This window comes from Herpailurus yagouaroundi, unplaced genomic scaffold (genome assembly GCF_014898765.1).
Source record: "Herpailurus yagouaroundi ecotype Mexico unplaced genomic scaffold, PumYag 191, whole genome shotgun sequence".
Lineage (NCBI taxonomy): Eukaryota > Metazoa > Chordata > Mammalia > Carnivora > Felidae > Herpailurus > Herpailurus yagouaroundi.
In genome coordinates this window covers 938,327-964,153 of record NW_024412422.1, presented here as the reverse complement: position 1 = coordinate 964,153, position 25,827 = coordinate 938,327, and the positions used below count along the sequence as shown (strand labels likewise).

General features: G+C 53.9%; 1 protein-coding gene across 6 annotated transcripts; it reads right to left on the bottom strand.

Annotated features, from left to right (window-relative positions):
- Window positions 1-8,820: 8,820 nt before the first annotated feature.
- Window positions 8,821-25,666, bottom strand: RAB36 (RAB36, member RAS oncogene family). 6 transcript variants are annotated; one of them, XM_040443539.1, is made up of 11 exons: window positions 25,403-25,662; window positions 24,532-24,614; window positions 21,413-21,504; window positions 19,473-19,538; window positions 18,942-19,043; window positions 16,482-16,546; window positions 14,830-14,881; window positions 13,696-13,777; window positions 13,278-13,368; window positions 11,575-11,712; window positions 8,821-11,090 (listed from the first exon to the last, which is right to left on the bottom strand). In XM_040443539.1, the coding sequence occupies exons 2-11, from the start codon at window positions 24,598-24,600 to the stop codon at window positions 11,026-11,028; spliced, it is 822 nt and encodes a 273-aa protein (XP_040299473.1). In that variant the 5' UTR covers window positions 24,601-24,614; window positions 25,403-25,662; the 3' UTR covers window positions 8,821-11,025. The 6 variants fall into 6 exon arrangements, with proteins under 6 accessions (XP_040299473.1, XP_040299471.1, XP_040299474.1 ...); XM_040443537.1 differs by having other exon boundaries at window positions 11,615-11,712; window positions 25,403-25,661; XM_040443540.1 differs by having other exon boundaries at window positions 11,593-11,712; window positions 25,403-25,660.
- Between the last annotated feature and the right edge of the window lie 161 nt (window positions 25,667-25,827).

Genomic DNA, 25,827 nt, shown 5'->3' with positions numbered 1-25,827 from the left:
CGGCCCGGCCCGCTTTCGCCGCACTCCCGCCCGGTCCGCACTCGGCGCCGCAGGAAGGGGAGGGCCGGGGGGCGGTGGCCGTGGCGCCGCTGAAGGAGCCTGGCGGGCCTCTTAAAGGGGCCGCGCCGAGGGCTCCGGGGCGGGGGGGGGGGGGGGGCAGGGGCCGCGCCCCCACCCAGCCCCTGCCCTCCCTCGGTCTCCGCGCTTGGGGAGACTCTGTCCCAAGCGGTGGCCGAACCCAGCTGTCCCACGCAGAGGCCCTGGCGGATTCTGCACTCCTGGAACAGAAACACCTGGATCTTCACTTCCCCACAGCCCGGCAGCCACTCTCCAGCTTTGGGGCTGAGCGCTCTGGGGGCCACCCTCCTAGCCCCTATGCGCACAAGAGCCTGGAGTGGCAGGTCACCTACGGAAGCAGGGTGGGCTAGGTTGGGCCGCCAAGACCAACAACGCTTATGTGCCAACGGGTCCCAGCACTGTGGGCTTGGGGTGGGTGATGCATCAGCTGCCACAGGGCATTGTCGCAGAGATAATCTATAGGAATTTCTCCCCCAGGTCACTCAACACCCACATGGCCTTCCCTGTGGTCCTGAGCTGTATGTTTGTCCGCTGGCCTCTCCTGAGCTTCAGAGGCCAGGGTAGTTTTTCCCGGATTGCCTGACTCAGAGCTTATGTGTTTAGTCTCCCTTTAAGGGGGTCGTTTTTGGATTGGGTGGAATACAGGACAGTCTAGAGCTAGCAGTGAAACAAAATCATCTCTGGCACTCCAGAGATATTAAACACACAGCAGAGAGCACACGTCAGGTGGTCTGATGGGCACCAAATGAAAATACCCAAACCAGCTTGCTGGGTGGGGGAAGAGGAAACAGGATTTGTCAACCAAAGAACTGGGCCTGGGTCCTGATCACCACTGCCTCTGTTCTTCAGTTTCCTTTGGCATTGAAATGAGAACAAGGATACCTGTCTCTAGGGGCTGTTGTCCCTGCATGGATGTAAGGTGTAATCTTGCCCCCACTCCGGGTCCAGTGCCACCCAGAAGAGGTGCCCCAGCATCTAATCTAGAAGAAACAGAGCCCATGGCTATTAGCCAGTCCAGCCTGGCTGGGGTTCACGTCTTCCCCACTCCAGGTTTGTGACCTGAGCAGTTCTTTTCCCTTCTCTGAGCCTCAGTTTTGCCCCCATATATAAAATGTGAGCACCATGTGTAAAGCACCCAGTTGGGACAAACATGAAACCCACCCTGATAAATGGTATGTGGTGCTCCATCCCCGACTGCTTGTTAAGGCTGGTGCTCTGGGAGATGGCCTTGGAGGGTTACTGGAAAACTCTTGGGCCTGGCATCCAGGTGCTTCTAGGCACAGCTCACTGCCGCCCTCTGCAGGCCTCTCCACCCTCCTGCTCTCTCTCCTGTTTCGAGGCCCTCTGTCCCCTTACCCAACTCCTTTACTTTGCAGAACCCCCTCAAGGCAGGCAAGTCCTCCTGTAAAGCCTGTTTTGCAGTCAAAGAAACAGAATGAGTTGATGTCCTGACTTTGGGGCTGGACAGGCGAGGCTGGAATCCTAGTAGTACTCACATCCTCAGTGACCTTTTCTTTAAAATGGGAATAAGTCCTGACCTCACAGGGTGTGGCACATAGCTGCTTATGATCAATATTAGCTGCCTTCCTCAGGTGACCTGCTCAGGTCACCCAGTGAGTTGGGTCAGACAGGCTTCCAGAACCCCATTATCTGGCTGTCTCCAGAGAGAATTCCAAAAGCACATACTGCTTTCTTCCCTTGCTGATGGAGCCCCTCCATTTCCAGGGCAGGGAATTGTGGGCTCATCAGGGACTTTATCATTAACCACCTGGGAAAGAAAAGGATACTTTGCGGAGAATGGTGGGGAGGGGGCTTCATCTGTCAGCGGGGTGTCGCTTTCTCTGGTTTGCAGGCCCCAATTCAGCCCCGCCTCCAATATTGTACATAAGCAAACTTAACTCAGAAACCGGAAGATAGTGGCTATCTGCCCTGTGAGATAGCTTCTTCTGGCCCCAAGGACACTCCTCTCATCCTTGGTTCTTTCCTGAAAACACTTCCACCCTGGGTCTCTGGTCTTTTCCTGCAGAGCTTTCTTATCATCCTTCCCTCCCCCAGGGAGGAAGGAGTGAGGAGGAACGTGGGGCCCAGATACAATCCCCCATTAGGTGTCTGTCCCCAGCTAGATCTAAATTCCCAAGACGGAGCTCTGTCTATTCAGTTCACCCAGTGACTCCCCAGTGCTCAGCACATAGTAGATGCTCAGCCAGCGCTTGCCAAAAGAGGAATCTGACGTGTGTGTGTGTGTGTGTGTGTGTGGCCTGGAGGAACACACAACACGGAGAGAAAGATGGACATGAGTGGGGGAGGAAAGGATAAGACAGGCAGAGCCAGGCCATATCAGGGGTGTGTGTGCTGTGTGGGGATCCAGGACAGGGAAGAGGTCTGGGGAGGCCTGCCAGGAGAGGTGACATCTGAGTTTGTCCTAAAGATGAGGAGCAGGAAGGCAAAGACAGACTTCAAAGTTCTAGGTATGTTTGAGGCACAGTAAGGTTAGGAGAGGAGGCTGTTATGGGTGGCAGGAAGAGACATCAGAGGCAAGGTAGGACCTTTCAGGATTGTAAGAAGTTTGGGTTTTATTCTAAATGCAAGGAAAAGCCTCTGAAAGGTTCTGAGCCTGTAGTGTCTGGTGGAATTTTCCACCAGGATTAACATGTTCTACACTCTATACTGAACAAGACAGCAGCCACTAGCTTCCCCATGCGATCACCAGGCATTCAAAATGTGGCTGCTGCAGCTGAAGAACTGGAAAAATCTAGTTTGATTTAAAATTGAGTTTGGGGGCTGGGGCACCTGGGTGGCTCAGTTGGTTAAGTGTTTGACTTTGGCTCAGGTCATGATCTCACAGTTCATGGGTTAGAGGCCCCCGCCCCCCACCTCAGCCCCAGTTGCGCTCTGTGCTGACAGCTCAGAGCTTGGAGCCTGCTTCGGATTCTGTGTCTCCCTCTCTCTGCCCCTCCCCTGCTTGTGTTCTCTCTCTCTCTCTCTCAAAAATGAAGAAACATTCTTAAAAAATTAAAATTTAGTTTGGGGGTGCCTGACTGGCTCAGTCCACGGAGCATGCATCCCTTGATCTCAGGGTTGTGGGAGGGAGATAGAGAGAGAGAGAGAGAGAGAGAGAGAGAGAGAGAGAGAGAGATTATCCCAAGTAGGCTTCATGCTCAGCATGGAGCCGATGTCGGGATTGATCTCACAACCTCAAGATCATGACCTAAGCCGATATCAAGAGTAGGACGCACAACCAACTAAACTACCTGGGTGCCCCAAGTCTGATATAATTTTAATTAATTTAAAATCAGGTAGCCACAGTATCTGCCATAAACAGTGGAGTGACTTGCTCAAATTTGTTTTGTGGACAGGTGAGAGGTGGGAGGTGGAAGCAGGGTAAGTGGACAGGGGCTGTGCCACGGGTCCAGGTGAGGGGTTCTGGTGACTCAGACCCAGGGTAGGGGGAAGCAAGGCACTAGAGAGGGGTTCAGTTTCCAGGTTTGTTCTGTATGTGTAGATAGATTGGATATGGAGGCAGGAAGGGGGAGTGTGATGGGGAAACTGGGGTGCCCATGTGAGGCTTCAAGTGTCTATAGCTCATCTACAGAGGGAAGTCAGGTAGAGAGAGTGTGAGTCTGGGGTACCGAGGAGCCATCAAGAGCAGAGACAGAGGGGCGCCTGGGTGGCTCAGTTGGTTGAGTGGCCGACTTCAGCTCAGGTCATGATCTCACGGTCCGTGAGTTCGAGCCCCGTGTCAGGCTCTGTGCTGGCAGCTGGAGCCTGGAGCCTGCTTTGGATTCTGTGTCTCCCTCTCTCTCTGCTCCTCCCCTGCTTGTGCTCTATCTCTCTCTGTCTCTCAAAAATAAATAAATGTTAAAAAAAAAAAAAAAAGCAGAGACAGAAGTGGGAGAGTTATGTTAGTGGGAACAGTGGGAGAGTTAGTGTTTATGGCCATAGGGCTGGAGACTCTCCCCAAACCCCTGGGAGGACTAGGTGAGGAAGGATTAGGGACAGGACTAGGAGGGAATTAGAGGCAGAGAAACTGAGAGGCACTGGCCAGAGAAGTGACAGGGATCCAAGAATCCTGAGAGGTCTGGATTGAGTGAAGAAGGCAGGGCCCCTGTGATGACTGCCAAGTTCTCAGGTGGCAGTACCCTGGGTCTGGCACTATGAGGCCAGCAGAACCAAGGTGGGCCTCAGAGCCTGGCTGCACAAGCTGGAAGCTGATGCTGGCTCATGGAGCCTTCCAAGGGATTCATCAGGTGGAAGGGACTTCACCAGGGGCTCTGCAAGCCCCAAGTAGCAAGTGACATTTATTTTCTTCATCATTATGCTTTTCTAAATTCTTCATAATGAAAATGTCTATCTTTTGTAATGAGAAAATAGATTTATATTAAATCTTATATTTATATTAAATCTTATATTTATATTAAAAAACAAACATCACTAAGGGTAAGTTAAACCAGCCCTTGGGTATAAGCAGCCCCTGGTCCTGCTCACTGAGGGGTAAGAAGGAGCATTTTTCTAGCACGTCTTTTAATGCTTCCATCAGACCAGGGATTTACCCCCACTCCAACAGATGAAGACATGTTTCCAGGTCACACATCCCTTCAGCTGTGGGCAGGCTTGAGACTGTCTTCCAGCTCAAGAGCCTACGTTCTTTGCATCATTCTAAAGTCAGAAGGCCCCACTAGTATGAAACCAGGAAGAGACTGACATCATTCAAACTTCTATTTGTTCATTGTAAAATGGACTGGCCACCCCTGTCCTGGGGGACTTCCAGGCACCAGGTCTGCCAGCTGTGGTTGGACAGGATGTGCACTGCACAAGGGCACTCATCAAAGGGGGCAGGATTCCCAGCTTAGACCTGGTAGATATGAATATCAGTGGTGACAGCAATTGTAAAAAGGTCTATTTTCTTACAAAATCACTTTATAACGGTAGTTTTCTTTTTTTTTTTTAATTTTTTTTTCAACGTTTATTTATTTTTGGGACAGAGAGACACAGAGCATGAACTGGGGAGGGGGAGAGAGAGGGGGAGACACAGAATCGGAAGCAGGCTCCAGGCTCTGGGCCATCAGCCCAGAGCCTGACGTGGGGCTCGAACTCACGGACCGCGAGATAGTGACCTGGCTGAAGTCGGACGCTTAACCGACTGCGCCACCCAGGCGCCCCAATAACGGCAGTTTTCTAACATATGGATATCAAACGCTTTGAGCAAGAAGTGTATTTTTAAATTGAGGTGAAATCACATAACAAAATTCGCCATTTTAAAGTGAACAATTCAGAGAGATTTTGTGTATTCACAATGTTGTGCAACCATACAGCTTGTATCCAGTTCAAAAATATTTTCATCACCCAAGAGGAAACTCCACATCCATTAAGCAATGGCTCCCCTTATTTCCCTCTCTCCACCCCTGACAACCACTAATCTCCTTTCTGTCTGGACATTTCATATGAATGGATTCATATAATGTGTGACCTCTTGTATTTGGCTTCTTTCATTTAGCATAGTGTTTTTTAAAAATTAAAAAAAAAAGTTTATTTTGATGCTTAGTTTAGAGAGAGAGAGAGAGAGAGAGACAGAGAGACAGAGAGACAGAGAGAGCAAGTGGGGGACAGCAGAGAGAGAGAGGGAGACACAGAATCTAAAACAGGTTCCAGGCTCTGAGCTGTCAGCACAGAGCCCAATGCGGGGCTCAAACTCATGAACCATGAGAGCATGACCTGAACTGAAGTCTTGAGCCAAAGTTCGATGCTTAACTGAGTGAGCCACCCAGGCACCCCAATGTTTGTTTTCGAGAGAGAGAATACACATGAGAGTGGCGGGTGGGGGAAGGGCAGAGAGAGGGAGACAGAGGATCCAAAGCAGGCTCCAGGCTGACAGCAGAGAGCCCTATGTGAGCCTCGAACTCACGGAGCCTTGACATCATGACCTGAGCCGAAGTCAGACGTCTAACCAACTGAGCCACCCAGGTGCCCCTCATTAAGTGCAGTGTTTTTAAGGTTCAACCATGTTGTAGCCTGTATTAGTGCTTCACTCCTTTTTAAGGCTGTAAATATTCCATTGCATGGATATACAATATTCTTTTTTTTGTAAGTTTATATTTATTTTATTTTGAGAGAGAGAGTGCGTGCAGGAGGGGCAGAGAGAGAGGGAGAGAGAGAGAATCCCAAGCATGCTCTGCATTGTCAGCACAGAGCCCAATGCAGGGCTCGAACTCATGAACTGTGAGATCATGACCTGAGATGAAACCAAGAATCAGATGCTTAACCACCTGAGCCACCCAGGCACCCCTGGATTTACCACATTGTGTTTACCCATTCATCTATTGGTGGACATTTGGTAGTGTGAATAATGCTGCTCTGAACATGTGTGCACATGTACTTGTTTGAATCCTTGTTTTCAATTCCTAGGAAGGGGATTTCTGGACCACATGGCAAGTCTACGGTTAACTCTTTAAGGAAGTTCGCGGGTACCTTTTCTGCGGGTACAAAGGCACTTTGTGGGCACAATGGCTTTGCCCATGAGACTTGCACAGTCTTCGGAGCTTCCATCCACCCAGCCCTTGCCAACTGCCCAGCCTGGGGCTAGGGGCTCCATAGATGTGACTTGCTTCCCCCCTCACAGCCACAGAGAAAAGGGCTCAGAGAGGCACAGTGATCCCTTAGTCACACAGCAGTAAGTAGGGGTCACAGACTTGAACCCAGCGTGCCCAAGTCCCAAATTGGTGTCCTGGACCACTGTGCCATCAGGTGGGATTGTCAGACATGGTTTTTAGACAGCAAGGCTTTCTGCTGTAACACCTACCCTAAGACCAACTTGAAAATCTGGGCCTTTTCTTGCTCCTTCCCTGTCCTGACTGTACCCTCATCCTCACTAGCTCTGGGGGCTGGAGGCCAAAGGAGGGCTCCCTTCAAGCAGGATGTGGCCATGTGACCCCCATCTGTCATCTGTCATCCATCATCTGTCATCTGTCAGCCCTTGGGAGCTGCAGGCAAAAACAGAAAACTAGGGCGATCAATACAGCTGTTCTTTAGTCTGTTTGCTTGTGCTGTACTGGACAGTGCGTGGCTGGGCACCTCCTCCAGACCACCAGCCCCAGGCCCAGAGTGGGGAGCAGCGACCTCTGTGGGACTTCCCTGGCCAAGGTTTCCCAATGAGTGAGTGTGTGGGCCTTCCCTCCCAGGCCCCCCTCAACTTAACTCCACCTGCTTTCTGCAGAATCAATTATTGATGAGGCCCCTACAGCTAGGGAGTCCCAGGGGGGTATCCTGGCTGTCATTTCCAGCTTTCACAGAGACAAGATGAGCTTGTTCCTGAAAGCATGGCCTGTGAGATGATCTAGGCTGTGGCTACCAGTGGTCGGAGGCCCAGAGCACCCTCAGGCCAGGGGGTGCCACCCACCTGTGGGGCACAAGGGAGCCCTGGGGCTGCTTTGTTTCCCAGACCACCCACCATGTGTTCCTGAACAGAGTAGGGAGTAAGCAGAGCGAAGGGCCTGTAGACAGCAGGCTGGGGTGCAGGCTCAGACAGGTGGCTGGCTGGTGGTCCTGAATGCTGGGGAGACGTCTGGATGTGGGGGTGGAGGCCAGGAAGGATCTGGGCTGCCTGGAAAGAGGCGGAGGCGGTGTGATAGCCACATTTCCCGTCTGCCGATCAACTTCCCTCAGGGGAAGGCCCGACATATGGGAGGTGACATTGGGAGCCACAGCAGATGGCAGAGGAGCCCAGGAGCTGCTGGGAGGGGGTCTCATATCAGGGCAGCGCCTGAAGTCTTGGGCTTCTTGGGCAATGGTGTACCCAGGTTCCCCCCCCCCCCCAAGTCTTCAGGAGCCCTTTCTCCCCTAGAAGAGGAGGGTCCTCCCTAAGCTGCATGCTGCTTCTTCTGAAAGCTCCCCCCACCTCATGCCTTCTCTCGGTCCCTGCCCTGGGCCTCCTTGGTCGCCGTGTCCCCCCTGCAGGCTCTGAACTCCTTGTGAACCTGGTCCTTTCCCAGGTATGTTAATTCTCATCCGTGCGAATGTATGAACGTAAGTGACCCTCTGTCCATGTCTGTGTCCCAGTTACCTAGATCTTAGGTAACCTGAGCTCTCCCTGCTTAGGATGCCCTGGGTCTCTCTGGAGAGTGAGGTTCATTTGGGGGTGGCTCCCATCTCACCCCTCAGATGAAGTGAGAGTTGAATGGATCTTCAGTCTCCCCCCACCCACTCTAGTGGCCCAAAGCAGGGCTAGGGCAAGAGAGAGGCCAGCAGGTGCCCAGGACACAAGATTAGGGAGGTTGGGAGCAAGTGCCCCACTCTGAATCACTGGGGAGGCTTTGTCACGTTACATGGCTGCAGGGCTGGGGGAAGGCTGACCCAAACTGTGGAGACTCAGGGAGCAGGAGGTGACAGAGGAAGGGATTGGTTAGCTCATTTCCTGGCTCTGCTGGGGACCCTGAGGAGGGCTGGGTGCAGTTGAGGACATGCGAATAAACCCCTTTTAGGGGTCACAACCCTGGGCAACAGGGCACTGGGACCACCTGACTGTGGGACCCATGTAAGGGACACAGCATCCCAAAGCTGAGGCTGCTTGGCAGGGAAACGGGGCTGAGGGACAAGCCATTTCTGAACCACTTGTGTATGGTCCTGTTTCTGCCCCAGAAATTACAGCCAAGTCTTGAGGTGTTTGAAGAGAATGTCTTTGTCAGCTTGTCAAGTGAATCTGACAGAGGAGACTCTGAATCAACTGGTGGGAAACAACCAAGCACACAGTGGACAGCATGGGGAAAGTTTAATAAAGGGCCACTTACAGAGAGTGGGCACACACAACATACTGTGGTTGGTTCTAGCTCAGGAGCTAGCAACAGGACACCATTATTGTCGCCGCCCCCCGCCCCCCCCCAACCCTGGGGCCTGAAGGGGTGAGGGGAGGCAGCCATTGGAGAGCGCCAGCCCACTGTGACCAGGCTCCTCCTGTCCCGTGACACTTTCTGTTGTGTGTCACAGCCCTGGTCCTAATGTGACCTGCCTGCCCCCCAAGATTGTGTCTAGTGGACCAAGCTGGGGATCCACGCCACAGAAGGGCCAGCAAGTCCTCTTTGGGAATCCTGAGTGTGCGAAGCTACATCTATAAGATGGTTACTGAAGCCCCTTCGGTAAAAGCTAAAACATGGACACAAACCAAATGTCTCCCTCAGGGGGCAGGGCACTTGGGACTCTGGTCCATCACGGGAAGGAAAACGGCAGCTGCTAAAGAACAAGTAGGTTCGGTGTGTGGAGAGGGCTCCTGCAGGTTGACAAGAATGCAGGCTGCCAGGCAGCATGTGTGGTGGAAGCTCATTCTGGTTAAACAAACAAGCCCACAACCATGGTTGTGCTGCCCAGGAATAGTCTGGGAGGATTCCCACCGCCATTAACAATGCTTACTTCCAGGGACAGGAGGGGGACTTTCAGTCTATATACAAAGCTTTGTAGTGTCTTGTTTTGGCTTATCACAAGTGTGTACATAATTCCTTTGTGTGATTTATATAAAGAAGTATTTTATAGCTATAAAAAAAAGACAGCTAAAATGTGAAGGGAGAATGAACAGAAAAAAGATGCCACGTTCTTCCCCAACCAGCATTTGGCAGTCGCTATCAGCCGATGAACGCCACTGGGCCCTTGCAGTGTGCCAGGCACTGTATGGGGTACTGTTCAGGGCACTGACCAGAACAGCTGTTTGCAAAATGCTCACCTGAGAAGCAGGTGGGAAGTGCCCAGATGTGCCCACCTGCTTGTGGCATGGGGTGGGCAGGGATGAGCAGGCACCCACCCAGGGCCGCGGAGTGTGGGGTGGCTGGGGGTAGTCAATAGCTCCCACAGAAGAGTAAGATGAGGGTATAGAGAGAGCGGGCACTCTGGGAAGGAGCTGGGGAAGGGGTGCCTGGGTTGTTCCTTCTGGTTCTGGATGTGCAGGACAGGGTGGTGTAGGTGAGGAGCTTGCTAGACTCTGGAGGGCCTCTGATATCCTCGAAAGATACGTGGATGCCACCACAAAGGTCCTGAGAGGCACACACCCAGCATTTTCTTGTTTTCCAGGCCCTTCCTGTGTAGGCCGGAGGGAGAGAGGGATGGCAGGGCAACCGTGGACACCAGCTCAGCAGTGTCTGGGTGACCATTGCTGGTAACAGCAGGGCAGTGCCATGCACTTTGGATGTAGTAGGAATTTACCTCAGGGGCAGCTGGGAAGCCTTCTTCCCATAGCACAGCTAGGGAGACTCATTGTCCAGGTGGGCCAGAGGGGCACGAATAGCCTATTCTGCACATTCTCACCCACTGACCAATAGGACAGGATCCCAGGGATCAGAGGCGAGCCAAAGATGACCCCTTGGCCAAACGGGGCCTGAGAGACCATCTTGTCCATCCTCCTCCAGAGGGGCAAGGCTGCTGAGGGATCCCATAAGTCTGTGGCAGAGGGACAGTGGACGATGAAGCCTGGGGCTCCGAGGCCCAGAACTTCAAGTCCTGTTGAGAACAGAAAAGTTCCAAGCAGGGATGACAGGTGGATTTTCCCTCATATGCTGACTTTGACAAGTCCTGCTTGCCTGGACCACTTAGATGAGAAGGATTCTGAGGCCAACCCAGGAAAGCTGGGAGAGTGCCTACATGGGCAGCTGATGTGTGCCGAGGGTAAGAGATAGTGGGGCACAAGTGTCTCATATCTGTAGTCCTGAGGCCTCTCAAGGCCAGGTGAATCTATAGGAGGGACTGGCCTTCCAGATGATCACCACAGTATACCCACAGCTGGGCAGTGAGAGGCTCCTGGGCAGCCAGAGCAGGTCTTTCCTGGCTCCTGACCTGCTAACGACAAGTGGCTGAGCTCTGGGGCTCAGCATGGTGCGTGGGCAGACACGGATGGCTTCCTATCACCCCTCCACGGTCATGGAAGGCACTGTCCATGCATGTGCAGGGAGTAGAGGCTTTGGATGCAGGCCCCAGCTAACAGCAACCCAGGCTGGAGGATGTCTTGCTCTCCTGGGTCTTGGGTGGACTCTCCTCCATTCCTGTAAGGTTGGAAAAAGTCACATGGCCTCAACTAAGCACCTGTAGCTGACACTGGGCAGCCTCCCTCCCCTGCCACTGGTACCCTCTGGTGACTCCACTGGTCCCAGCTGAGCTTGACCTCCTGGGCCTCTCAATCAAAGCCCTGATTACCTGGCACAGGCTGAGAGGCCTAGGATGTATTCTAGGTGGCGGAACAGCACGGGCAGAGACACAGACTAGAAGAGCCAAAGCCCGGACACATCCATGCAGCCAGGGATGCCCAGCCTGGCTCATGAGGAAGCTGCTAGAAGGGCAAGGAGAGCCAGGGAGGGAGTCTCAGCTGGCAGGCAGGGTCAGGGAGGCTGTGGGCCTGAGGTCCGAGTAATGGCAAAAAGGATAGCCCAGAGAGGACAGCACAGGGGGACGAGTTAAGGGAATGGGCTCTTGGGACAGGGGGATGGTGGACATAGATTTTAGGCTGCAAGCCTGCTCCCCAGGCCCCACCCTGCTGTCTGTACGCACGGATGAGGTCTCCGTCGCCGACCTGGAGCTGGGCACTGCTCCTCCTCTCCAAGTCCTGCAGAACTGACTGCTCGAATGCCAGGGCAGCTACGCGGCTGAAGAACGCCTTCACATTCTCCCCTGTGGGCCCAAGAGACAGCCCTGACCCTGTCGCCTCTCCCCTCACCCACAAACGAATTTGTGAGCCAGCAGGTGCGGGAGCCAGGGTGGCCCGCCTGTGGGGCTTCCTGAGGCGGCACAGTGCAAGGGATGGGGTGGGCTGGCCCGGCCTCCCACCTCAGGGGGCTCTGGGGCCCCCTGCCCTGGCAGCTCCCTCAAATCTGAGGCTTGGTTTCCCAGCATCTACTCTTCCAATTATTCGCCACTGAACATCTCCTGTGGGCCAGGCACTGGGATGTGTGGAGATCAGAGGGTGTCTGCTCTCTTGTCACTTTTGAGCACCTGTCCAGTGAGCAGTTGTGAAGATTAATGTTCTGTCAACTTCCACACGGAGCCTTTGTGCATCCTCCTCCAGGTGGAGGAGGCCACCCACCTGGGCACAGGGCTAGATTCCAACTCCTGACATGCACATGACCCTTGTGCAGCTAACAACCTATACAACTGCTCAGGGCAATCCTGCTTGGCCCATAGGAGAATTCTCAATGAATGTGCTGTTACTCTAAGAGGGTGGGTTCTCATAGGCACGGTGGATGTTGTCAGGAAGGGGCAGAGGGAACTGGGCATGGCCATTGCCACACTCTTATCTGTGTCAGGCTGGAAGTTGTGCTTCCACCCGTGGTGCCTATCCCACCATTACCTCACCAAGTCCCTGGCCAGATGTTTACCGCAGCCCCTCACCCAGGGCAAGGACTACAAGGCATAATGCCTGAGTCCCCAGAGCCGCTGGGGCCTTCTATGAGTCATGCAATAACTGCATGTTATTTCATTTCATCCCTGGCAACAACCTGTGTTTTTAAAGTGTGTCCTTTGCTTCTCTGCATTTTCTAACTTTTCCACCATGAATACACATGGCTTTTATAATTTAAGACAACATGTTTTTACAGTAAAAACAAGATGAGATAGAAAGCATCACCCATTTCTCAGATGAGGACACTGAGGCTGAGAGATGTTAGGCATCTTGCCAGGGCTGAAGTAAACAGTGGCTCATGGGTGAAGGTGGCACAGGGACCGAGGGCTCACTGTGGCTGGGGCCCAGTGTGGCTAGAGGACAGATGGGTGGGATGTGGATGAGGGCCAGGGGGCCATGAGCAATGTTGCAGTGTCTTTCACGATGACACCCGGGGAAGGGGTGGGAGCCCCCAGTTACTGGACCCTTCTATGTGCCAGGAGGTACCTCTTACCCGGCTACCTCAGGTGGGGGGTGGGCAGAATGGTACAGTGGTTACAGGTGAGGGCTATATTCCAATCCCAGCCCTGTTACTTCCTCCCTATGACCCTGGACATGACCCACATGGATAAAATGGATCTGACTCAAGGAGGGAGGGGGTTGCATTACAGAACACAAGCATAGGGCCAGGTGTCGCTATTCCTGTTGCCCATGGGGGAGGGCTCCTAGTCTGCCTTTAGGGATGGGAGACTCCTCTCAAGCAATGGAAGGCCCTGCATCGTCACCAGCACAGCTGGCTGTGACTCAAGCATTCCATAGAGACACAGAAGGAAGCTCTGCACGCACTGTGGCAACTCACCTGTCTTAGCTGACACCGACCAGTACTCCGCCCGCATCTCGCTGGCCAGGCGCACAGCCTCCACTTCTGCCTGCTCACATGCAGCCCCTGACTGGGAGAAGCAGCCCTCCTGACCCAGCTTTCCAGGCCCTCCCTGTGGGGAGGCACTTCCTACTGGGCCTCCTCCCTCCCCATGTCACCCTGGGATGGGCAGCCTCAGTGCACGGGTGGGGGTACACATCCCCAGGGGTGAGACCCCAGTGATCCCTCAGACAAGACAAAACAGGAACAGGGAACTCAGGTGCCCCTAACTTTCAGTTCCTGGCCTCCAAATCCCCATCTAGGCATGTCAGCACCACCCTCCATTCTCCAAGCTTAGGCTGAAAGTGGATGCATTTTCCCGGGCGCCATCCTAAGCCTCTAGCTCCGGCGTGCTCACCAGAAGGTCCTTCTTGGTTCCCACGAGGAACACGAAGCAGGAGCCCGGCTCGTTCTCCCTTAGTGCATCCTCCAGCCACTGCCTGGAATGCACAGAAGGAAGACAGGCTGAGGAGGGCATCTGTCTCCCTAGAGACGTCTGAAGAAGACCAGGGAATGGAGGGTGCAGACCTGGGTCCACCCCAGAGCTGGGAGCATTGAGCCTCCAGTTGCAGGGAGGGCACCTAGACCCAGCTGGCTGAGTGGGGCACTGGTCCTGCCACCAGCTGGACTGAAGGTGGGTGGGGATGCAAAAGCACTTGTCAGGGGAGGTGAAGACCCTGGCAGCGCCCTCACCCTGTGTCAGCTTGGGTGAGTGCTGTCCTTTCATCAACTTAAACAATCACCCCAGCCTCCCTCACGGGGTTTGGGAGAAGCTGGATATGAATGCCCCAAGCCCAAGTGAGGTGAAAGGACTTTGGTCGATTCCCAATTCCCAGCAGAAGCAGATGGCCTCCCAGAATTGCTCATGTTACCGGGTCTCCTGACTGATCTCTACCCAAGACAGCAAATACTATCCCTTCAGACAGGACTGGATATACGTCATTTGTAGGACCCAGGGCAAAGTGAAAATGTGAGGCCCCTCCTCCAGCAATTATTAAAGCTTCCAAGATGGTGACAGCAGAGCATTAAAGCAAATGCAGGCTCAGGGCGCCTGGTGGGGCTCAGTCAATTAAACGTCCGACTTCAGCTCAGGTCATGCTTTCATAGTTTGTGAGTTCGAGCCCGCATCAGGCTCCCTGCTGTCAGTGCAGAGCCCCCTCCAGAAACTCTGTCTCCCTCTCTCTCTGCCCTTCCTCCATGCACACAAAATAAATAAGCATAAAAAAAAAAAAAAAAAAAAGAAAAGCAAAGGCAGGACCTTGTGAGTGCTGGCCCCGGTATGACTGGGCTGCCCGTGTATCCTGAACTGGCCATGCCTTCAGCAGATGGATGCAAATTTTAAAGGATAATTTGGCAAATTGGACAATAAGTGGCCTGTGGGCAGTCAGTTCTGACAAGTGAGCCTGGTCATGTGCACCCACCAATGGGGGCCCAGCTCATGGGTGTTCCCAAACCCAAGAGGACCACAGGGGCCACAGAGTCCCAGACTTGCCTGGTGTGCTCCAGAGTCTGCACATCAGTGAGGTCAAAGGCTGTGATGATCACTGTACACACAGGGAGAAGCCAAGAGCAGGTCAGCAACAGGTGAGGCCAACATGGTGTGACCAGGAAGGGCTCCCCTCATGCAGCTCCCTGCTCCCCAGGAGAAACCCAGAGAGGAGCCTGGCTCCCACACAACTGCCAGAGTGGTCCCCCAGGCAGTCGGCTCTGGTCCCCACTATGGGGGCTGAGGAAGAGACACTTCCTAGCGGCCCCTTGGGACCTACCTACCCACCACCCTTTCCAACCCATATCCAGAGGTCCAGCCCCAGGGGTTATCCAGGGAGGCAAGATGAGCTCATGGGCTCCTGTGTTCAAAATTCTCTTCTGCCACTTACAGCTGAGGGAGCTCAGATGAGGGTTTTAACAGCTGAGAGCCTCAGTTTCCCCATCTGTGAAGCGGTGAGAATGATATCTCAGGCTATCAGGGTTGCCGTGAGGATTAAACAAGAACAGCTATTTTACAAGCTCTTGATCTAGGGCCTGATGCAGGGATTTTGACCAATGGCAGCTATGGCTATGAGGATACTTAGCAACAACCAGCTTTAGGAAAACAATTTCTGAGGAGCAAGGTAGACAGAAAATTGGGAGATGCAGCCGCTGCCCCCTAGGTGCCTCTCCTCAATGGCTCCGCCCTGGACCCGTTTTGTCCAGGGTGTCCAGGAGCCCGTTGGGAGTCCTGAGGGAAGCCCCATGTGGAGGACATTCCAGAGTGGCCCTGGGGAAGTGAGCGGGGCTGGGCAGAACCTTCCTCTGCACCTTGGCTGAAGGTTGTAGGAGGCCGCCTGAGGCAGAAAAGAATGGAAATGAAGGAGGATACTGAGGACCTTGATGGTGGTGGGCCAGGGTGCAGTTCCCAGAGGTGTCCCGGTGCCTCACACCTCATCCTCAGGGTGTGTCATGCCCCTGAGAAGACGTGCCAGTGCAGGAACTCCAACCCACAGCCAAAGTGCTCATGGTTTGTTTCCTGTTTCTGCTTTTCTCAAATCTCAAATGGAAACTTGTAATTTCTTTACACTAGTACTGAGTAGACATAATTGTGCCTCAAAACTTGAGCCTGGTTCTGGAGCCTGTGAGCGGTTCTCATGTCTCCCATTGAAACCCCTTCTTCCTGGGAAGCTGGGGTTGGAGTGGGGAGCTTATGCTGCTGCCTACTGCCTGGGAGGCCTGCCCAGTGCCCGGGCCACCCCCACTGCCCCCCATCCGCAGGTGCAGTCCTCCTGTGGCCCTGCCACTCCTCCCCTCCAGCCTAGCCTCCCTGCACCTCCTCCAGGAGTCGACTATGCTCTTTTCTTTTTAGGGGGTTTCTAGACATGCATCTCCCTCTCTGAGCATCCTTCTGAGCTGAAACTGGCTGAGACTCACAGGGAGCAGCCACCAGCACAGGGTCCCTGAAGGATGTGACTGCGGAGGCCAACCACAGGCCGGGCTGGCTGGAAGGCAGTTTCTTCATCCCAGAGGACTGACCAGGAATTTTCTCAGTGGTTCTCGGAGGACAGATTTGGTGTCTGCGTGGAGGACCTGGACTTCTTGTTATAAGCCCAGTGGGAGCCTCCTGCTGTACGTGGTTGAGGGCCCCACCATTGCCATCACCCAGATGCTCACCCTGGGCACCCCGGTAGTAGGCAGATGCAATGCACTTGAACTTCTCCTGCCCTGCTGTGTCCCAGCTGTGTGGTGGCAGAGACAGAAAGGGAAACAGAGAGGTGGCAGATTAAGCAACTGCAGTGGTCTGAGCCAGCAGGCTAGTGGGGCTGTGGGTGGGCAGGCCTGAGGGCCCGTCCCAGCTACCAGCCATTAGTCCCCGCCCACCAATTCCTCATGATCTCTTCCTAAGGTGCCCCATGGGGGAGCTTCCTGGCTGGATTCACCATGCCAATGGAGGAGGGGCATGGCCCAAGTAGTTCTACTGCCTGGATAAATGGAGTTGTAGCTTAGTCCCTTTGGACGATGCCATTAAAAAAGAGAGTATGTTCCCTGATATGCTTGCTCTGAAGTTGTGGAAATCCACCTGCAGGGGAGGCCCTGTGAATGGGATTGGGGCTCCAGGCTAGGCTGCCAGCTATGGATCTGCCCTTGCTCATGTGTGGCTGGGCCATGGCTTCAACATTCTGTACTGCAGCAGAGGGTATGCTCAGGTTTCTGGGTTGGAGGGGTGGGAGTATATAACAGGGACATGGTTTGCATCTCCTGGGTGACTCTGAGCTCTGGCTCTCTGGAGGGGCACAGCCCTGACTTTATGGAAAAGAATGCAACAATCGATTAATGATGTCTGCCATGAGCACACTATAGGAGAGGGGGACACCCATGCTGAGATCTACTTGCTCTGGTTTAGAACCAGGCAGGTAATCAATATGCAGGCCTAAACCTGAAAATCCATTCCCTTTTAAAAATAATAGATTGGGGTGCCTGGGTGGCTCAGTCGGTTGAGCATCCGACTTCGGCTCGGGTCATGATCTCACAGTCCATGGGTTCAAGCCCTGTGCTGACAGCTCAGAGCCTGAAGCCTGCTTTGGATTCTGTGTGTGTGTGTCCCTGTCTGCCCCTCTCCTGCTCATGCTCTGTCTCACTCTGTCTCTCAAAAATAAATAAATGTTAAAAAAAATAAATAGATCAGAATTTAACTCTTCAGCAAATGGAAAAGTAGACAAGCCATGAATAAGACCTCAAAAGTCTGAAATGTGTTCATGTGATTCAGCATGACGCAGAACATTTTGACTCTATTCTTTCATTAATTCATTCATATTGTCTTTCATTTCTGAAGATGACTCTGGATGGGAAGCTGGAGGGTGGCCTGGAGGTGGGGCCAGATGGATAGCTAGCAGTGGCTTCAATGTAGGACAATAAGAAGCCAAGCCAGGACAGTATCTGTTCTAGTTAGATGTGGCCAGTGGCCACAACGGGGAGCCCAGCACAGGCCATTCTCTGCACGGCTCCACCTAGGCTGCCCCATCAGCTCTGTGCTCCTCAGCTCTCCTGGCTCCAGAGCCCCTTGATCCCACAGCCCTGCATTTTCACAGCCTCTTCTGCTCTGGTCTGGCCCTGTACTCTCCCTTGCGCAAGATTCAGCAGTGCCACCTGTATCACTAGGGATGCACTGGGGCTGTCCTCAGGGAAGCAGACATTATCATGACAGAGTTAGGAGCTGAGGTCTATGAGAGGGTGACCTCCATCTTGTTGACCATAGATTCCCCGGCTAAGCCCAAGCAGGGCATAGAGGATGGAGAAATGAAACCAGAGGAGCAGGGGTGAACCCCAGGGAGAGAGAAAAGAGAAGAGGACCAGGACAGAGGCAGTAGGCAAGAGGAGGTATAGGAGCAGCTGGGCAGAGAGCATAGAATGTGCCATGCAGGGCAGCCTGGAAAGCGGGGAGGAAGCCACACAGGAGAGGGTAGGGCTGGTGACACAGAGAGGCCTGCAGTATCCTCCAGGTGACAGAGGAGAAGGAAGGTAAGGTCCAGAGCTCTAGTGGGAAAGTGTGAGGCTGGGGAAAAGACTCTGGGCTGTTCTGACGGAAACTGGAGGGAGAGGCTGAAGCCAGTGGGTCACTGAGAGGCAGAGACATGGGGTCTGGCAGGGAAGCAGACAGACAGAGGGAGATGGAGCAGAGCGAGGGCAGGGGGCGGGGGTGGGGGTGATACATCAGGCCTGAGGAAGGCACATGGACTAGGTGCCTTTTGGCTCCATTTTCCAGATGAGAACAGATGCTCACAGGCCTGAGGTGACTGGGATCACCAGGGGCCAGGCAGACCTGGACCCGGAGCCAGAACCTGAGGGGTGGGCATTAAGAGAGAATGAGGGTGAGTAGGCTCATTGGTCTGTGAGGCCTTTCCCAGGTCTGATGACCAATGTGAGACACCCATGGGGACTGAGGGAGTATACAGGGCCTCGGGGAACTGGAGAAGTCCAGTTTCACATAACTGTTCCTGTTTGTCCAGACAGGTCCTCACTGGGCACCACAGGGCACAGTCAACAAGGAGCTTACCAAGGCTTTCCCCAAGGGTCTCCTCCGCAAAGCCCACCCATGAGCCACACAGGAAATGCTGTGACATGATGGCGACTTACATTTGGAGGCTATAGGGAATCCCAGCAATCTCAAAGCGCTCGATTTCAAAGTCTACCCCGATGGTGGCCTTGTAGTCACGGTCAAAAACATTCTTGCAAAACCTGCGGGAGTTGAGGGAGTCATCAGAGAGGCTGTGTGTGGAAGCTTTGCTCACAACAGCCAAAGTCTGCAGGCAACGAAAAATTCACCCTGTAGGGAATATAAGGAGATGATGGTCCACAGGGATAGACCCTAGATGGATGGAGCTGCCAACAAGAGCTTTGTGGGGGTGGAGCAGCAGCCTGGAAGGCAAACACTGCAGGTCAGGGCCAATGAGGTATGAGCCCGTGGTCCCAGGGTATGGTGTCATGAATGCCAGGCTCCTGGGATGCTGCGCCCTCCTCCTCCTAACCTGCCACTCCCTGGTTCCCTGTACCCCCTCTGGAGACATGGTTCCCATCAGCCAAGCAGTTTTGACTACGACAAAGCTATATGGGCCTCCCAGGCAAAAGTGTGACAACCGGTGCTGGGAGGTGTGGCGGCAGGCATACCTGTGGATGAGGCTGGTCTTGCCCACGTAGAGATCGCCAACGACAACCACCTTGGAGAGTCTGAGCCTGTGAGGGATATGGGTGTGTTGCTCTCAAGCTTGGCCACAGAGCATCTTCACACATATGGGCCCTTCCTTCCCTGAGCTCCCCACTCATGAACCACCCCTCAATCCTTGACAGGGGACAGGCCACCTGCTGAGACACTCTGGGATGTCTAGCCCCATCCCTGGTATTCAAAGGGGAGGGCAGGAGGGCCTGCATTTGTTCTGGGGACTCTGCCGTTTCTGGGGCCATACCCTTGTGCCACTGGGCGAGGCTCTGTCATGAGGATAAGAATTGGGCATGATGAGAGGCTGAGTCTTGGGCTGACGGGGTGGAGGGAGGAGTCCTAGGTGGTGTGATTTACAAGCTGGGGGTACAGTAAGGAACCGGGAGCCACTGATGCAGACATAACACCCATGTGCAGGGAATAAAGGCATGGGGGAAGAGAGCCCCTGCATGCTCATACCCACCCCTGGGGCTGCATGGGCTCTTGCTCTTTGCAAGCAGGTGCTCCCTGACCAGGACACCATGGCCACCAACTGCCTTGGAGGTATCTGCAAGGTCCAGGCAGGCCCCAAGAGGTGAGGAGTGGACAGGAGTCAGACCAGGACACGGCACCAGGCTGTGGCTTGAGGCCAACCGGCTCTGAAGTTCTTGGGCTCCCCAGGGACCCTGCTCACTGAGAACAGCCACAGCCTCACCCTGTGCGTGTCCTGCACTCCCTGCGGCAGCATGCCTGGGACTCCTGGTGATACTTTAAGTTTCTGCAGCTCGAGCCACAGGAGCTCAATGGGCAAACATCTGACCAGGCACTCCCTCTGCCGGCAGACTGCGAGAAGGCACTTGTGTCATCTGGTGACCCGGTGCAGCTCCCCTGGTCATGTCCGAGAGTGCAGCGGCTGTGTCTTCTCTGCTCCCAGCTGGCTTCTGGTTCTGGAGCAGGGCGGCCCTGACTCCACTTCCCAGATGAAGGAGTAAAGGTACTGCTGAGGTACTGTGGGGGTACCCACCGTGCCTCAGTTTCTGCACGTCCCAGAGCTGTTGTTAAGGGTCAGAGAGGTCATCTGCGTGAAGCACCTTATAAGGAACCAGTACGTCCTAACTGGTGGCCAATGCTCTCAGCCCATGACCATGGCTGCTTTGGCTATTCTGACTTGAGCGAAGCCTCACCTTGTGCCACCTTGGGAACCTCAGTGCTGGGTGTCCGCTGCCACCTCACTACACCGTGCGACACCTGTGAGCTCAGCGGACTGCCTGAGCAGACTGTGAGCTCCTCAGGAGGAGAGGCAGAAGCAGGCCCTGGTCCCTGTGTGTCAAGAAGAGTAACTGCTAACTCCCTGTGCTGGCAGAGCTGGCTGCTGCCAAGGCAGGAATGAGGCGGTGCCAGGCGCTACAGGAATGAGGTGGTACCAGGTGCTGCTGAGGAGGGAACAGGACAGACACGGCCCATGCCCTCACAGGCTAGGTCTCGTGAGGAATCCAGATAGACAAACTCGGAATTCTGTGAGCTAAGTCCTTGGGACCCAGAAGCACACAGGCGGGGCACCCCACCCAGCCCAGGCTGGGGAGCAGGGGTGATGGGGGACTCCCCTGACACTAGACTGTGAGCTGAAAGAGTAGGAAAGACATTCCAGACAGAGCAAGCAGACATACACGGAGAGAGCCCTCAGGCTGAAAAGTCATGGCGCAACTTACTGAGAAAAGGGAAAGCTGTTCTCTATGGCAGAGGTGGGTCAAGCAAAGCCAGATCAAAATCCCCATCAGCTCCAGGCCTGTACTGGGCTGCACAGGTGTCATCTCTGTGTTTCATTTGTTCGTTCATACATTTATCCATGCATTCATTCCTTCTTGCCACCTCCTCACACATCCTGCACCCCCTGGCATGTGGGGTCACTCACCCGACAGTCCCCGTGTTCCTGCTCTGGCAGGTGCTGCTGACCTGCCCGTGAAAGTGCTCCTTGAGCTGCAGGCAGGCGTCAGGGGTGTACCACTGGAGAAAGACAGACAAACAGGTGGGCACTGTACCCTGTGAAGCCATGGCTCCATCACCAAGCAGGGCAGCGAGGTGGTGACTTGTTTCCCAGCATTCTCTCCTGCCCCAGCCTCGAAGCTCCAGCTTCATTAGCTTTCTCTGATCCCTCTGTCACATCTGTCTTCTATCCCATCAGTGGCCCTGAGGCTCCAGGGTCTTGTGAGTCCTGAGGAGCAACAGCAGAGGCCAGGCCAGACCAAAGGACCCGGGTGGTGACTTGGAGAGCTGGGTCTAGCCTGGGGCAGCTGTGTCTTTGCTGTGGGCATTTGGTAGATCTCTGTCCTCTCAGGGCCCCTCAGGGTGAGATGAGGGGTGGGCTATGAGGGCCCTTTTAGCCTCCAAGGTCCTTCCATACTTTCTACAGATCTTGGGTGCCATTTTTCTTTAAAAATATGCATATGTGCACATGGGAAATGTCCTGGAGGGCTCTTTTCATCTTCCACATTTCTTGGAAGGCAAAACTGGGCTATGGTTTAAGAGTACGATCTCTCTTAAACAGGAAGAGGAGGACCTGTGTCCACTCTTAGCTGCTGTGTGATCCCAGACAGCTGTCTAATGTCTCTGAACTTTAATTTCCCCATCTGTTAAGACCTCAGAAGCCTGGAGGCATAGAATGAAAGAATGTTGTAAAGCCATCAGGGCAGACCCAGCCTGGCACATATTAAGCGCTCAGCAAATGTTCACAGCTATTAAGAGGTCATGACACATGTTGAGTGCACTTTTGTTTTATAATTGGAAAAGACGATATTAAACAAGCTGAAGGTGACTGTTATGTTTTACTCTCAGATTGGCAGAGGCTAAGGATGGAGCGTGGTAAGGACACGGGGAGAAGGACACCGTTGGAAGCTCTTGGTGTTCTCTGCCACGATATGGCAGTAGTCCCCTGGGCCACCCTCTGTGTCCTTCAGAGGGGCACTGCTTGGACCCACAGCTCCCCTATGGCAAGAGTTCCACCTCCTCCCTTAGCCCTAGTATTTCTTCTGCATTCCCAGGCACTGAGATGGGCTCTTCCCTGGCCCATGTGCCCCCACAGCTCCATGTGGGACAGAGGAAGCAGGGACAGTGGAAGGAGCTTTACAAAAGGGTAAGTCACAACATCTCAGTAGGCCCGTTTCCTCATCTGTAAAGTGGGAATACTCATAACAGCACCTCTTCATATGGTCGGTGAAGGATCAAAGGGGTAATGCAGGTGAACAGCTTAGCCCCGTGGCCCACATTCATGTGGAACAGTGTCAGCTACTTTAGGAGAAAGCTGGCTGCTTTTTCTTGTCGACTTCCATGTCGGCTTCAAAACAGGGGCCAGCCTGGCCAAAGTGGTCATTAGAGGAATCCCACCATTTTGGATGCACTGAAGAAATGTAATAAGGAAGACTGGGCAGGAAGCGTGGGCTGATTTTGGATACAGGGAAACTGAGGCACAGAGTAACAGGAGTTACTGACCATGAATTTCTCAGGTGTGAAATGGTGTGGCCCTGGGATACAAGATGAAATGCCACAGATGGGAGTGGGGAGAATATTACCCTCTGTGAAAACATGATGGATGCCCCAGGGTAAGGGAAGGTTGGAGCTCTGGAGTCAGACCCACATCAAGTCCTGGCTCTGCCACACCCAGCTGTGTGATGCCAGGCAGCTCTCCCTACCTCTCTGAACCTTGTTGGTCTTCTCTGTAAATGGGCTCCTCTGTCCCTGAACTGTTTTGTGCCCATCACACTTCCCTTCCTTTTGCCTCATGAAACATCTGTGTCCATCATCCCTGGTTACCACTGTCAAGCTTTCTAGGGAAGCAATTGCCTGGGCTTCTGTTGAGATGGAAAATTCTGGGGGAATTGTCCACAGATCTGAGGCACCGCAGCTTTCTCTGTGGGTGTGTAGAGGAAGAAAAGGTGAGAAGATATGGTTGCAGACCCAAATTACCCAAAGTCCTACAGCCAGCTCCTTCCTCCTTACCAGTCTGGGCACAGAACTCAAGAAAAGAGGTCACTCTACAGAGAGGAATTTTCCCTCCATGCCTGTCCCAAGTCACATGGAGGCAACCACTGACAGCAGCATCTCATGTGTCCTTCCAGAGGTATTTTTGGCATGTACAAACACATACATTTGTTTTCTCCCCTCTCCTTTTTTCCACCCATGGAAGTACACTACACACTGTTCCCTTCCTTGCATTTTACTTAATTGACTTTAGCCATTACTGCACATCGGCTCCTGAAGGGAAGGAAGCCTCATTCTTCCTCACGTCTGTTAGGAAGTAGCATTTTGCTGTTGAAGCAGCCCCCTCTGGAGGACATTTACATTGTGTCTGACCTGTTTTACAAATTGCTTCAATGCCTGGCCTTGAATGGCTGGATCAGAAGGCAGGGACAGCACAGAGGTGGGAAATACTGTCTCACTGCCCCCTACAGGGGTTGTACTGATTTGCATCCCCTGATGCAATTAATACTGGATTTTAATACACATGGCAGAGAGCTGTGGGTTTTCAGCAGGAACCAAGCCGAATGGTAAAGAGGGATACCCCCGGATTTGGTTTCAGGAAACTAGAATACTATTTTGATAACAGTAGTAATAATGAGAAAGGCAGAAATACCCACAACGTGGGTAAGGGAGCTCCCATTTACCAAGAGCCAGGCACCCAGTGTGAGAGGAGTTATCCTTATGTATCAGCAGCTGAGAGGTTGAGTGACGTGCTCACAGTCACACAGTCAAATGACAGAGTCAGGATTCACACCCAGGACTGTCTGACAGCAAAGTCTGTGCCTTTAACCTCCATGCCACCCTGTCTCCTGGTGTCACCCTTAACTTGCTGGTCCACTTTGGGAGAGTCAACACCAAATCTCCCTGCTTCTCTAAACTCTGGTAAGTTCCCAGGGTCTGTTAGTGAGGGACTGACCTCCTAGGCTCCTGAGCTTTGTTTCCAGTGATGAATGCAGGTGGGGAAATGTGGATTTGGACATGAAACACACATAAAGGGCTGGCCTAATGACTCTCTACCTTAGGGAAGCTGGTGATGATGCGGTCCCGGCTCACAGGTGGCCCCAAAGGCGTCAGGGAGGACCTCATCCTTCCAGAATGTCCTGTGGACTCAACCAGGGGAGAGTTAGGAAGCTGTGCAAAACCCTGGGGACTCAGCCTCAAGTTTATGTTTAACTTCTCAGCAGCTTTAAACATTGATCCTGGCCTCCTTCTCAGTCAGGGATACCGGCCAGAGGTCATCTCTTTCCATCTGCAGACAGTATGGTTGGGGTGGGGGTGGAGGGGACCAGGCTTTCCTAGTCCTGCCTGGGAGTCAGGAAGACCTGGGTCTCCTTCTGCCAGGTATCCAACCAGGAGAGGAGAGGCTGCTCTCTGAACTTATCACTGGGGTGCGAGTGAGGCATTGCACAAACGCTGAGCTGTGCATCATAGCCCAGGTGGAGGAAGTGGAATTGGGGTGGGGAGGGGTGGTCCCTTGCTCCTAGTCTCTAAGGGATTAAGGTTTGGGTCGGGGGCGGGGGAGGGGGGGCTTAGGTTTCAGCCCACAGGCGTTTCCCTGTACCCCCTCACCATGCCCAGCGCCTGGCCCCTCAAGCCTATTCAACAGTCCTGCATCTTCTGTCTTCCCCCTTTCCCCACGAGGGTGGCCTTGGCCGAGGCCTTAACCAGGCCTATCGTCCTCCCAGATCTGATCTGACTCTCCTTCAGGACCAACACGGGCCTGGCCCGAGGTGGGCGCTCAGGGAATGAGGCCCCGGGGCTGCAGGCCTCGGCTTTAAGGTTACCTCGGTGAGAGGTGGGCGGGGACGCGGAGCCCTCCCAAATAGGGCCTCCGGGACAAGCCCATACAGGGGTGAACGAGGTTGGGGCAAGGGTATGGCGGACTCACCCACGGAGGTTGCGAAGGCTCCAGAAGCTTGGTGACCTGGTCAGGCTGGGCCCCGGGCAGCGATCACCATGGCAACGAACACCACGCGAGACCCGCTGGCTTCTGACGAATCCAGGGCGTCGGGGACGGGGTCTGGGCGGGGCTCACAGCGGAAAGAGTCCCACACGCAGATAGCGCAGTCGGTCACCGTAGCAACCGCAGCCTCTTGGGGAACGGCGGAACCCTCCAGGACACAGCATAGGCGCCCGCGATCACCTTGGTAACAAGGGCCGGAACTGGCAGGCAGGCCGTGGGAGGGCTGCAGGGCGGGTTCAGGGGCGGGGCCGAGGCCCTGGGGGTGGGGCTGAGCGTGGAGAGACTCGCGCACCCGCCTCCGTGGGATAGGTGGTGGCTCAAAGGAACGGATAGAGATTATGTGAAGTATT